The sequence below is a fragment of the Helianthus annuus genome, chromosome 9 (assembly GCF_002127325.2).
Source record: "Helianthus annuus cultivar XRQ/B chromosome 9, HanXRQr2.0-SUNRISE, whole genome shotgun sequence".
Taxonomy (NCBI): Eukaryota; Viridiplantae; Streptophyta; class Magnoliopsida; order Asterales; family Asteraceae; genus Helianthus; species Helianthus annuus.
In genome coordinates, this window is record NC_035441.2 from 144,785,466 (window position 1) to 144,799,015 (window position 13,550).

The 13,550-nt window shown below is 32.2% G+C and overlaps 2 protein-coding genes across 7 annotated transcripts; one reads left to right on the plus strand and one right to left on the minus strand.

Moving 5' to 3' along the window:
• Positions 1 to 811: 811 nt before the first annotated feature.
• On the minus strand, positions 812 to 6,736 carry LOC110895177. Of its 6 annotated transcripts, none has more exons than XR_002566966.2 (6): positions 6,581 to 6,729; positions 5,955 to 6,054; positions 5,028 to 5,465; positions 4,127 to 4,361; positions 3,198 to 3,927; positions 812 to 1,086 (listed from the first exon to the last, which is right to left on the minus strand). XR_002566966.2 is itself a non-coding variant. In XM_022142454.2 (5 exons), the coding sequence occupies exons 4-5, from the start codon at positions 3,910 to 3,912 to the stop codon at positions 1,064 to 1,066; spliced, it is 738 nt and encodes a 245-aa protein (XP_021998146.1). In that variant the 5' UTR covers positions 3,913 to 3,927; positions 4,127 to 4,361; positions 5,955 to 6,070; positions 6,581 to 6,734; the 3' UTR covers positions 812 to 1,063. The 6 variants fall into 6 exon arrangements, 4 of the variants coding, with proteins under 4 accessions (XP_021998146.1, XP_021998147.1, XP_021998148.1 ...); XR_002566965.2 differs by having other exon boundaries at positions 5,955 to 6,070; positions 6,581 to 6,728; XM_022142454.2 differs by lacking the exon at positions 5,028 to 5,465 and having other exon boundaries at positions 5,955 to 6,070; positions 6,581 to 6,734.
• A 4,036-nt stretch (positions 6,737 to 10,772) lies between these two features.
• On the plus strand, positions 10,773 to 13,323 carry LOC110895178 (BTB/POZ and TAZ domain-containing protein 4). The gene is made up of 6 exons (XM_022142457.2): positions 10,773 to 11,105; positions 11,210 to 11,479; positions 11,672 to 11,802; positions 11,901 to 12,207; positions 12,506 to 12,819; positions 12,991 to 13,323. Exons 2-6 carry the CDS (start codon positions 11,249 to 11,251, stop codon positions 13,118 to 13,120), a joined length of 1,113 nt encoding a protein of 370 aa, XP_021998149.1. The 5' UTR covers positions 10,773 to 11,105; positions 11,210 to 11,248; the 3' UTR covers positions 13,121 to 13,323.
• The last annotated feature ends 227 nt before the right edge of the window (positions 13,324 to 13,550 follow it).

A 13,550-nucleotide genomic window follows, 5' to 3' on the forward strand; every position in this document is an offset into this window, starting at 1 on the left:
TTTATTTGTTAATAGAGGACTTACTATTTAAATTATCTTCTACCTAATATGAATTGTTAACCCTTTATCTAATCCTTTGTTATTATAGAGAAAATAGGATACAATCAAAATTTATGTTCAATTATTGACATAAACATTTTAGCATTTTATTTGTTAATAGAGTACTTACTATTTAAATTATCTACTACCTAATATGAAAAGTTAACCTTTTAATATAGTTTTGGTGCTAACATACAGTAACATATAGACAATTAGGTTATTATTTTCTAAAGGCACTTGATAGTTGATATTAAACACCACATAAATTTAACTGATGAAACAATATAGGTCGTCAATATAATAAAACAAAAGAGTACTATAAACACCAAAATTCGTCCTGTAATTATCATGTCGTCATAGAATCCGACCGTTCAAAAAAAATTTATCATGTCCCTTTTTCTAATAGTAGCTTCTTAAAAAACTTATGAAGTATAAATAAATAAATAATGGGTAAAAGTAGCATGCGAGTGGATGTAAACATCAATAATGTCAATTTCCAAATCATTCGCTTTCGATCAAATAATCAAACTTATTCATCCTCCGTTGATTTTTGTAAGCATCGATACAACCAAATACATCAATAAGCATCTCCAATGCCAATTGTGATATAAAGTTTCCACTCCATGCCAATTGTGAAATAAAGTTTTCACTTCGTTAACTAAACACTTCTTTTCACTCCTTTTAATTAAACACTAGATTAGAACCGTATATACATGCGGTGAAACAAATAAAGATAGTTTGATTTTGTTTGGATATAATAAAAAATATAATGAAATATTATTCTATATTAACAAAATATAGTTAAAAATATATAAGATAGTTTAAAAAATACAAAAAATAATTCAAATTTCACTAAAAATTTCCTTGTACATCACATTTATTGTCTTACTCGATGTACCTTTTCATCCATGAGCACCATCCCAATAGCTCATATCTCACCAACCTTTTGGTTTTCTCCAAAGCCTAACCACTTTTATCTTTATTGTAAAAGTTGTTGTTTTGCCATTGATATCTTTCAAATAGATTAAATTTCTGCCTTACATGGTTCTGTGTAGGAATGTACGAGCAAAAGTTAGTTCGATAATAGTGTAAACAATAAGAAATAAGTGCATGAAACAAACTAAAGGGATGGAAAAACCTCTACGTTAAATTAAACATAACCCCATGATTATTGCTCTGATTCTTTAGAATGATTAATGGTGTGGAGTATTTATAAGGTAAAAATGTATAAACAGATTATGATTTTTTGTTTATGAGCTATCATGATTTTTTTTTTTAATTTTGATTTATCTAGAATTTTATAACTTTATAATTGGAATTTATAATAATATCTAGTATTTTTGAATTGTTGTTAAGTGAAGAAAATATAATTCACAAAACAATAATCATTCTAGACTTTTTGAACCATTATTTAGGAAACTAACCAATTAAAATCTGATTTCTAATAAAATCTATCTACTATAATAATAAAAAAAAAACCAACTTTTGTACACATGTTATTCGTTGAAAGTATCCTCAAATTTATACTTATATTATATTAAATATACAAATGATAAATTAATATTAAACGTTATCCTAATTTATTAAAAATATAACTTTTTGTTTATTATTTGATATACAAAATTATATTTATTCAACTCGTGTAAAACGCGGAGTTTTTAAAAATATTTTTTTATTATTTACCATACAAAGTTACATTTATATAACCCGTGTAATACATGAAGTTTTTTTTAAAGATATAACTTTTTTTTTATCATTTGCTATGTAAAATTAGATTTATTCAACACGTGTAATACACGGGGTTTTTTAAGGATATAATTTTTTTTTTATTATTTGGTAGATTTTTCAACCCAACTATACACGGGTTTTTTTTTAAGATACGACGTTTTTAGTATTTAATATACAAAATTACATTTATTTAATCTGTGTAATACACATGGTTTTTAAAGATATAAATCTTTTTTAGATCTATTTAACACGTGTAATATATGGGGTTTTTAAGGATGTAATTTTTTATTATTTGGTATATTTATTCAACCCGATTATACATGTTTTTTTAAAGATACGACGTTTTTAGTAGTTAGTATACAAAATTACATTTATTTAATCTGTGTAATACACATGGTTTTTAAAGATATTACTTTTTTATTATTTGATATATAAAATCATATTTATTTAATCCGTACAATATACGGGATTTATAAAGATATAACTTTTTTATTATTTAATATATAAAATTATACTAGTACTAAACCCCTGCGTTGCAGCGTTTGTCATAAAACTGTGTTAAGCAGTAGCAATACTATACCATTGTTAGCGACCACCAACACCGGAAAAGCTCGTAAAAACAAAATAAATAAAAACGGGAAAAATGACGACGAGCGAAAAGCAGACGTAAAATCTTTGAATCACACACGCTCGTTGCTGAGAAATTAAACCAAAACGTAAAACATAGAAAAAATAACTAAGTCCATCAAGGACTCGCGTGTTGAACGAACTTGTCAAACGCAGAAAAATAGATGTGACGCGACGGGCTAGTCAAACGGGAAAAAATATACGAAAAAATGTTGAATCCCACACGCACGTTGCAGTGCGTTAACTCACAAAATTTAGAACGAAACGAAAAACTTGGGAAAGATGAAAAGTATGGTGGACCAAAATTGAAAATAAAAAAGAGTCGGGATTAAATTGCAAAAGATGAAAAATTTTGGGTTAAAAGTAAAAAACAAAGGGTCTAAATTGCAACATTGAAATTATTTATTAATCTATACTATATAATAAAAGAAACCATGTTTGGGACACATGTCGCTCTATGAGGCGGTCTATTTATTTTTCTAAATATTTATTATGGAAATTCAATTATTGATAATATTAAATTTAAAATTTGTAGAAGAGATTTTAATGATAAAGACAAAGATAACTGATAATAATATATTAATTATTATAATCATATAATTACAAATTACCTCCCTTATAATTTATAAATTTCAAAAAATACCCCAAAAGATGACAAAATACCTCCCTTATAATTTATAAATTTCAAATTTGGTGTTGAGTTACCATACGTTTCCCACCAATTTGCTACAAACAAACATATAATATATTTATATGACAAATATGAAATTCGAAAACAAAAATAATGTTAATCATTAAATTACCCGGATCAAAGTTCTCGTTGTTGATCTCACATGCTTTAAGTGCAATAGGACGGTCAAATTTTTCTTGCTTCCGCTTGTAGATTGGCAACTCGACCGACAAGATTAGGGATTGCATATCATAATTTTTGGGAAATAAAACACCAACACATTCAACCACAGCATCATTGGCTTCTAAATCATCTCGTACCTCCGAATTATTATAAAAATAATATGGATTTAAAATGTAGGCCGTCATATGTAGACAAGTGTCAAGCCTTTTGGATGATTTTTTTGAGATAATATCTAGAATAGGCTCGTATGCATTTTTATTCTTGCCTTGGCTAGTTCCAAATCTATTAATAGGACCAAAAGAACGAGATTCCTTCAAATCTCCTAAACAATCATCTAGGTCAATTGTTTCATCACCAATGTTCACCTCGGATCTTAAAGCTTCATCACCACTTTGTTTAGCCTTTTTTTTGTTTTGGGCTTCATTAAGAGCATTTCGAACCCTTAACTGATCATCTTTTGTTGCTTTTGGACAAACCGTAACACTTCCCGGTATGCCTGCTATATGTTGTTTCAATCTATATATTCCCCCGGACATAGTCTTTTTACATAAGTCGCATTGAGTTCTATCTAACTTATTTGGATCCACCAAACTTCCGTATTCCCAACCAATATCGTTAGATTTTCTTTTAAGAACTTTACTAGCGGTTGATTCCATAGATGCCATAAATTAACTACACGTCTACACCAAAAAAATCATCAATTCAGTACAACTATACAACTTTCACAAGATATTCACTAATGTAACTATTTGTAAGAAATAACCTATAAGTCTAAAATCGGCCACTGTAAATCAAATAACCTATAAGATATTCACTAATGTAACTATTTCTAATTAATCGGACAACTACAATCGGCTACTGTAAATCAAACTTAGTTACCTGTTGGATTGGAGAAGGAACTCGCCGCTGTAAGGAACTCGCCGGAGAAGAAAGCAGGTCCGCCGGAGAAGGAACTCGCCGCTGTAAGGAACTCGCCGGAGAAGAAAGCAGGTCCGCCGGAGAACGAAGCAAAGCCGCCGGAGAAGGAACTCGCCGCTGTCGCCTGTCGCTGATGTCTTTGATGTCGCCGCTGTCACTTTTGTAGAGATTTAGGGCAAGAATCGTTGGTATGTTACTGTAACAAAAGAACAAAAGTGATTTACTGATTTTTGGGCCATAGAAAATGGGTTAATTTTTCATTTTGGGCCACTTTTGCAAAGATTTTGGATGGGCCGACTTGGGCCGACTAGCCCGACTTGGGCCGACTAGCAGCGATTATCTCCGGCTTTGACCGGCTTTGACCGACTAGCGATTTTTTCACTGATTAGTGAAAAATTACTCAGTAGAGGTCCGACTAGCGACTAGTCGCCGATTAATCGCCGACTAGTCGCGATTTTTACAACACTGATTTCCGGTGGTGGATTGGTGAGTGGGGAGTAGGAGAGAAGGGGTGGAATCAGTGAGTATTCACCGAAGGTGAAGAAGAAGGGATGGAGGAGAAAGAGAGAGAGAGAACCCATCAAATTTTTTATTTTTTTTAATTGAGTGGGTGTTTGAATCATTCCTAGTGTTTGAGTAGAAAATAGGGAGTGAAGGGGGGAAGTTGACATGACATAAGATTATTGGGTAGAGAAAACTCAAACACCCTAAAGTGTTTGATTCATACCCTCCACACTTAGTAGCCCAGTCTTGTAATCTTTCACTTCCATATTGAACTCCAGCCTAAACTAAACGATATATATGATAAAAGAAATCTCAACTAAAAATTTAATATTTAATTTGATTCATATGGTGATCATACCAGCTTTCTATTTATATACCATTGTCAACTTGAAATCCAAATACCTAAAACAAATAATCATGAAGTATAATTAATCATGAAGTATAATGGGCCTTTTATGTATTGGTGACTTATGTTTTCATCGATTTCCCTCTAGCTAAAGACGTCTGGAGGAAACTCTCTCTGGTGCAAATGGGATCTCATGGGGTAGGTTTCGGTGGAGCAGCTCTTTACGGAATGTCATCACTCGCTCTTGGCGAATCACTTCAGTATCATGATGGGGGTATGTACAACAGGCTTTTTAAAGAGACGTCCAAATCGGCAATGCAGGTTGTAGAAGACATAATCTCCAGCTCTTTCAACTGACTTTCTAACAGATCCAAGGAGTGGAATGGCTGCTGGGAGGATTGGACCAACAGCCCTTGGACTTGTTGTTGATAGCGTTAATAAAAAAGTAACCTGTTATATAAATCAAGTTTATAAATGAATAAAATATAAATGAAACTACCTATTACATTATGAATTAAAAATCTAATTAATTTTGAGTAGAAATAAATATAACCTCCTAGTTTAGAACACGGATCTTTAAATGATAGATCACGAACAAATGGTTTTAGTGTTGCAATTGATATAAAGTTGAAGAGAGATCTTTTTTAACTAATAGAAATAAGCCTTAAACAAATGATTCATGGCTGTGAGATGATAGATTGATACGAATGTGGGCATTTTTGCATACCATAGATAAAAACTTTAAAACAAATCAACGAATGAATAAAAACCTGAGAATAATCTAACCATAACTCCATAACATAAATTGATATGATCTTAAGCATTTATGCATCATCCTTTTCCTTTGCAGCATAGCGAAACTATGCACATAATTATTTATAGTAGTTTATTTGTAATTAGATTAATCTGTATGATTCTAGGACACAATGAACCTCATACCTTTTTAGCACATTCTTCAAGTCAGGTTGTATTAAGTTGATTTTGTACGAATATCACCCCATTGAAATCGGTAATTCGGCATCATGAATTTCAAGAGAAACTACACCACCAAAAACCTGATTCTCAAAAGTCAGAGACAACAAAAGTCTAGACTTAAAATCAGAAAGTCGCCCCTAACAAATTTGTGAACAGTATATGTTTTCTTAACATCTCGTCAATTTTTTTAACAATAAAATAAACTAATAGTTTAGAAATTTAAAGCATATTGATTGACACTTAAGGAGTTAAATATAACAACTAATAAAACAGATGACGCGTCCCAGACATTTTTATGGTTAGAGACTTAGTAATTCAACCGGTCTGGCATAAAACTGATACATAACGGTAACAATATTCGAGCTATAGGAATCACTACTTGATCTAAAGCTGAGCACAAACCTATTTTTCAGTGATTATGAGTAAATTGTAAACCCTAATCCTAACTAAAAAGTAACCTAACCTTTATTATGGTCACAAAAAGGAGAGAGCAAGCAAAACCCTATCTTTGCAAACATGAATGCTTAGGATGAAATTAAATAGAGAGTAATAAGATAAAAAGAAGAACATAATGGGAAGCGTAAACTTACTTTGATTGCAGAGAAAGTGAAAAGAGGATTGGATTGCACATAATGGAAACACCAGTTTGTTGGTGTGACGGTAGAGAAGATTGGTGATAGAGGTGGAGAAGATTAGGGTTTTGGATAAAACGATATATGAGTAAAGTTTTGTTTTGAATGAGATGTGGGTCAATGAGCCCTCATTGAGTGACACATGTCCCAATGATGGTTTCTTTTATAACCCTAAACCCTAAACCATAAACTCTAAACTCTAAACCCTAAACCCAATGATGATTTCTTTTATTATAGTAGATCTCATTGAGTGACACATATCCTAATGATGGTTTCTTTTATTATAGTAGATTGATTAATTTGAACGTCATGGGATATCCCACGATCTCCACAGGCGACAAAAAAGCATTAGGATGTGAATGTGACCATCAAACGGTCAAATCTTTTTTTTAAGCTTTTTTTTTTCAAATTATATAAACCTTCAAATACACAAATATTTCCAAACTATATTAGTTTAATTAAATATTTTTTATGATAATATAAGGAGAGAATCATGAGAAAACTACATATAAATGAGAAAACTAACTAAAAAGACCTAAAAAATATACCATTTTTTACAATTTTTTTATAAATAATCCCTAGTTTTTATATATAAAAAAATTTCAAAAAAAAAAAACTTGTACTACACATGTGCATTACATGCTTAAAATTAGCTTTTGAGTTTAGTTTAGCTTTTAGGGTTAGATTTTTTGGAGGTTTAGGATTAGGTTTTTGGGTGTGTGTGTGTGTGTGTGTGGGGGGGGGGGTTATGTTTTTGGGAGGTGTCGGTGGGGGGTGGGTTAAGTGGTTTAGGTTTTTCGTATTAGTGCACATGTGCCGTACAATTTTTTTTTTTTTTGAAATTTTTTTATATATAAAAACCAGCGAAAAAATAACAATAAAATTGTAAAAAAAATTGGTATGTTTTTTAGACTTTTTTAGTTAGTTTTTTGGTTTTCTCATTTAAACTACTTTTCTCATGATTCATCCCGTAATAATATAACCATCATATATATTCCTTTTTATTCCTGCACTTTAAACTCTCATAATCTAAACTTTAAATCGGTAACACTTATCCCATAACCAGTAACCCATCATAATTTGAAGAAAATATTCACAAAATATAAATACTAAACTGAATATTTTATATTAACAACTTTTAATAAAACTATATTTCTATATTTTATATTTTTAAACATTACAATTGAACTAAAATCAAATAGAGTATGAGTTGAAATTTTAGAAGAAATATGTGAATTAGGTGATATTTGCTTATGGTATATTTATAATATCTAAAAGGTGTTTCAAAGACCTTTTAAACAAAATTTGGTTTATGGCTTTTCATAACAACACTTCATCTTTACGAAGGGTTTGAGGATCTCCGTTGACATAAGCTAACTTTTAAGTATTAAACTCATTCCCTAAAAACTTGTCATGTTATTGACCATATTTGCTATTTCAAGGTCAAATATGCGGTAAATGTATTTTAGACGTATTGACCTTATAAAATTTTCATTCATTACTTATTAGCAAAAAGAATTAATATAATTTTCATTTTTAGTGATGTTATCTATATTGTTTGTTCAAATAAAACTCTATATTGTTTGTTCAAATAAACCTCTTTTGGTTTATATTTAGCATAACTAATTGATGTTTAAATTTCGTTACGAAAATCATAAGTGGTTACAAGTGGTATTCGAAGGATAGAACTGTTTGCTATTTTTTATTTCACATTAATATAACACTGAGTCATTTAATTTTGTGCCATATCTTCTTTTTGTATCTTATACTCATCTCTTTTTTCTATATTTTACAACACTCTTTGAGGTGTTGGTAATCAGGGGCGGAACCAGAGGGGGGTCAAGAGGGTCCGTTGACCCTCCGATCACCGGAACTTTTTGAATTTTTATTTATAAATTTTGAGTTTTTGAAGAACAAACTTAGAGATGGACCCCCTAATTTGAACTGGTATAGAATATAAGCTTATGCTGACCCCCTAACTAAATCGTTCTGGTTCCGCCACTGTTGGTAATACACTTCTATAGTTCTATGTAAGAGAATTATAAGAGGCAATACCGCGGATATACCAATTATATACGTCTAGTGTAAGAAAGGGATAGAGAGAAGCGTATTTGTGTATATAACTTAGAAAAGGTACAATGTGAAGCATTAAAGTTAAAGGTTTCCATAGACGACATATTACAAGACCATCACACCAAAGATACTTAAAATGGATAAAAATCAAATACACTGCATGAGTCATGTGAGGCCATGTTACTTAAAACTTGAACGGACCACAGATAGCCACGTAAGTGTTGTACTAAATTTATAGTAGAGAAGTTTGGTGTGAGTTGTTACAAAATCTATTTTTCCTAAGTAAAAAATCATAAAACATTATAATGTTAAGTTGTTAACCATGAAACATATTCAAAACATACAAATAATAAATAATAGAGTGGAGATTATTAAAATATCATATTTGTGGGTTTTGTTTTGTGTTTTGGATGATAAGATTTTGATTATCAAATGACTAGCATTAGTGTGTTTTATGTTGAATATCATGTTGTGTTTTATATTCTCAATTATACGATCGTGTGTTTGAAGTTTTTATGAACTATTAGGGTTTGAATATGATGTTTTAATAATATTCACTCTGTTATTTGTGGGTTTTGGATATGTTATATGGCTGAAATTATGATATTTTGGGACTTTGTACACTTTTTAGAAAAAACAGACTTTGTATCCGAACCCTGCCCAGTTTGATCAAATTATATTTTGTAATAAAATATTTTAAGAACCTTTACCACTATGGCTTTGTAAATGAATCAACCATGAAGGGCTGTGAAATAATTAAATAATTACAAAACACAAATCATAAATTATCAATTTTATTATTTAGTCAATTATTGTATACTTATTTCACATAACTTATATATTTAACTTGATTTTTCCTAACTAATTTATTTTGCAGTCACTAAACTTTAAAAATGTTACTGTACTGCCACTAACTTTTATTAAAGTTACTTTTTTTTTTTTCCTTTTTTCAACATTGCCAAGTTTATGTTTTTTTAAATACACCACAAGTTTTGTAATTTAAAGTTTGGCAGCAAAGATATTCCAATAAACTTAATTTTACTTTAAGCTTTGTATGTGTTTCCACAAATTTTATGTAACTAGGTTTGCTGACTACTTTAAACCATGTTTTTCATTTTCTATTTATACCAAATACCTGCCACAACGCGTAAGAGTATTTCGGTCACAATTAAACTAGTTAGTGAAAATAATTAAATACCCAGTATATATATTTTATATAACGCAATTAAAAAACACCTTTAATAGGGTTGTAAACAAACTGAACGAACACAAAAAGGGTCTTGTTCATGTTAGGTCGTTAAGGAAATAATGTGTTCACGAACGGTTCATGAACACTTACCGAACGAGATTTTTTGTTCGTCTTCGTTCATTAAGAAAATGAACGTGTTTACGAACACAAACGAACACAAATAAAATCGGTGAAGGCATCAGAGGCTAGAAATAGATGGCGAAGGGACCGCACTGGAGCTCGAAGTTATTATAATGGAACGAAGGTTGATATTTCATTGATGTGAATAATGAGAAAGGAAATGGGAACGATGTGAAAACAAAGTGGGAACTGGGAATTGGGTTTCTTATATTGAATAGTAGGGTTTAATAAATATAATTTTTTTAGCTATAATAAATAATGTATAAAAATCTTTGACCGACAACATAAACAAATGAACATGAACGAACGCTCATGAACACCTTATTGAACATTCACGAATGCAATCGAATGAACGAGACATATGTTCATGTTTGTTCATTTAACTAATCGAACAAAATTTTTTGTTAATGTTCGTTTATTTATTAAACGAACGAATATAAACAAACTTCCACCAAACGATTTACAAACTGTTCGCCGAACGTTCGGTTGGTTTACAGCCTTAATTAGATTAGCTTTCAAAATGTTATGATATTTCCTGATATTTCTGTGGGTTATCCGGTTAAATCTAATAGTCAAAGTAAAACTAACCAACGGTGGAAATGAAACACGTGGGAAACCAAACCTCGGGGAAGCGCGTGGGCGGTTAGATTCCTTAATTTTTTTCATTTTACAAACCGCACGTTCAAACCTATGCGTCGGAGCTGACAAAGAAACAAATAATCACATCTCACCAACCAAAATTCCAGATATTTTTAACCATTTTTCATGGAATATTTCGTCTATAAATCATATCCTCCATTGATCGATTCTTCAGCGATTCACAAATCTATCTGCCCATTGTTACAAGTTGGTTGGTGGCGGACCACGGCGGACGGTGGTGGTGCTGCTGTTCATCCTCGTATAACTTGTAACAATCGGCCATTAATAATCCAATATATACACAATTACAACGAGATTCACCATATTAATTAATGATTACAAAGTGATTTTTTAATAAATCTCAAGATCATTTTCGCCATTGTTCTCCAATCTCTTCATAAGGTAACTACTTATTATTAATTAATTATAACGTGTGTCTATCTGTACTTGATAATAATTAAACTCTGGAGAGAATCTAACTATCTAAGACATTATTGATTTGACAGAGGATATCAAACGTTTGGATCTGATTAAGGACACAAGTTATGGAAAACGGTCACCAGGAAAGTGCAATGGTGGTTAGAAGAGATGTACCGGTTCCTCCTCCATTACCGGCGAGATTTGGGACGAGTAAGGTGGTGGTGCGGCGGAGGGGATGTTGTGCCGCTGCGTCCACGACCGAAACATGGGATCGCTTGTTTGATGATGCTTATAGAGCGGATGTTTCTATTCAAACGAGTAGTGACGATGTTATCTACGCGCATTCTAGCATTCTTGTAAGTTTTGTTTAATCTGGAAAACAAAAGGCTTTTTGGACAGGGTCTGATGGGTGCAGTTTGTTGTTATGTATGTTATTCTACCCATCAGACCCTGTCAATAGCTTAGCTATAAGTAAGATTTTACTAGGTATGCTTTGTTTGTCGGTGAATAATAATCATATGATGATCTTTGTTTTTTTTTTTCGATAGGGATTGGCTTCTCCTGTTTTTAGAAGCATGTTTAAGCGACAAAGTAGAAGCAAACGGTTATTTATCGTTCCTATACGAGGAGTTCCAACCGAGGCGGTTCGTGTGTTCATTAGATTCTTGTACTCATCTTGGTAACAACTCTTTTCCTTATGATCTTATTTCTTATGTTTATTTGTTTCATTGGGATGTTAAACAAGACAAGTTTGTTTTCCTTTTTGTTTTAATGTAGTTACGAAGAGAATCAAATGGAAGAACACGTTTTGTCTTTGTTGGTTCTTTCGCATTCGTACGTGGTACCTCGTTTGAAACGCGAGTGTGAAGGTCAGCTCGAACATAAATATTTGAACGTGGACAATGCCATAGATGTGTTTCAGCTCGCGTTGCTATGTGATGCCCCACGCCTTGGCATTATTTGTCATCGGCTGATCCTAAAGAACTTCAAAGCAGCATCTTTGTCGGACGGATGGAAGGCCATGAAAGAGAGTCACCCGATACTCGAAAAGGAACTTCTTGAAACCGTTTCCTATGAGGCCTATGTAAGCATCCTCTATCATTTAATCTAATCATGCTGTCATATGATATGTCACACCCAACTCAGGACAGGGTTTAACGTGACCAATTGATATTGACATAGCAGCGGAATATAGATTTAGTCAAAGTCTTATAGCTTTATTGATTAAAGCTTTAGACAGACAAACTCTGATACCAACATGTCACACCCGTCCTGTCCTAGGTGGGGTGTGAGTGTGTGACATGACAGACATGATAAATCTAATTAACCAATCAGGTTTGAATATTTGATGGTCTTCATTTGACATGTTATGTATTATGCAGAGGCAAAAGGAGAAGGTGAAGAAGGCGAATGAACGAAAGGTTTATCTACAACTATACGAGGCGATGGAAGCCCTCGTTCATATATGTAGAGACGGGTGCAGGACAATCGGGCCACACGACAAAGCATTTAACAAACATCAAGCGCCATGCAACTACGAGGCTTGCAAAGGGTTAGAATCACTCGTTCGCCATTTCGCTGGATGCAAATTAAGAGTCCCCGGTGGCTGTGTTCATTGCAAAAGAATGTGGCAGCTCTTGGAGTTACACTCGCGACTCTGCATAGATCCAAACGTTTGTAGGGTTCCTTTATGCAAGTAAGTACGACTCAATATCTTTTTATTCAATTCAATTCTTCATTTTGATTGAAGCTAACAAGGCCCATGTGACACTGAACAAACTAACATGTGACAGAACACCTTTTATCAATCATAATTGACATGTGAATATGTAAACTAATTTATGGAATTTTCTTGTTTTCTTTTCAGGAATTTTAAGGACAGGACTAGGAAACAAAAAAAGAAGGATGATATAAAGTGGAGAATATTGGTGAGAAAGATCTTGAGAACGAAGAGTATAACGGGTGCTCCGTATTTTTCATTGGCAGCGTCGTCCTAAATGCTAGCGCTGTCGATAGTGAGTACGTAGACCTAGCTAATTTAGTCACTCAAAAAGGGGATCGATCTCATTGTATTGTAATTATAATCATAGCTAGAACAATGTTATGGCTAAATTGTTCAATCTGTGGTTGAAACATACCAATCAATACCTAATTATTGTAGGGGTTTTATATTGATTATTAAAGTTGAGGTTCCAAAAAATATTTTAGAATGGTAAGGTTTTCATTTATAAAAATAAAATATTATGCAAAATACATAATCAAAATTCTGATATTAGAGGCATTAACTTAAAACTAATCAAATAGAGATAAATAGCTTTTTTTTTTTTGAATGGCTAACGTTACTCTCCCAAACTCCTATATTTACAAATAACTTATCCTTACTCGGGATTGAACCCAAGACCTCCCACTGAGAGGTAAGAGCATTCA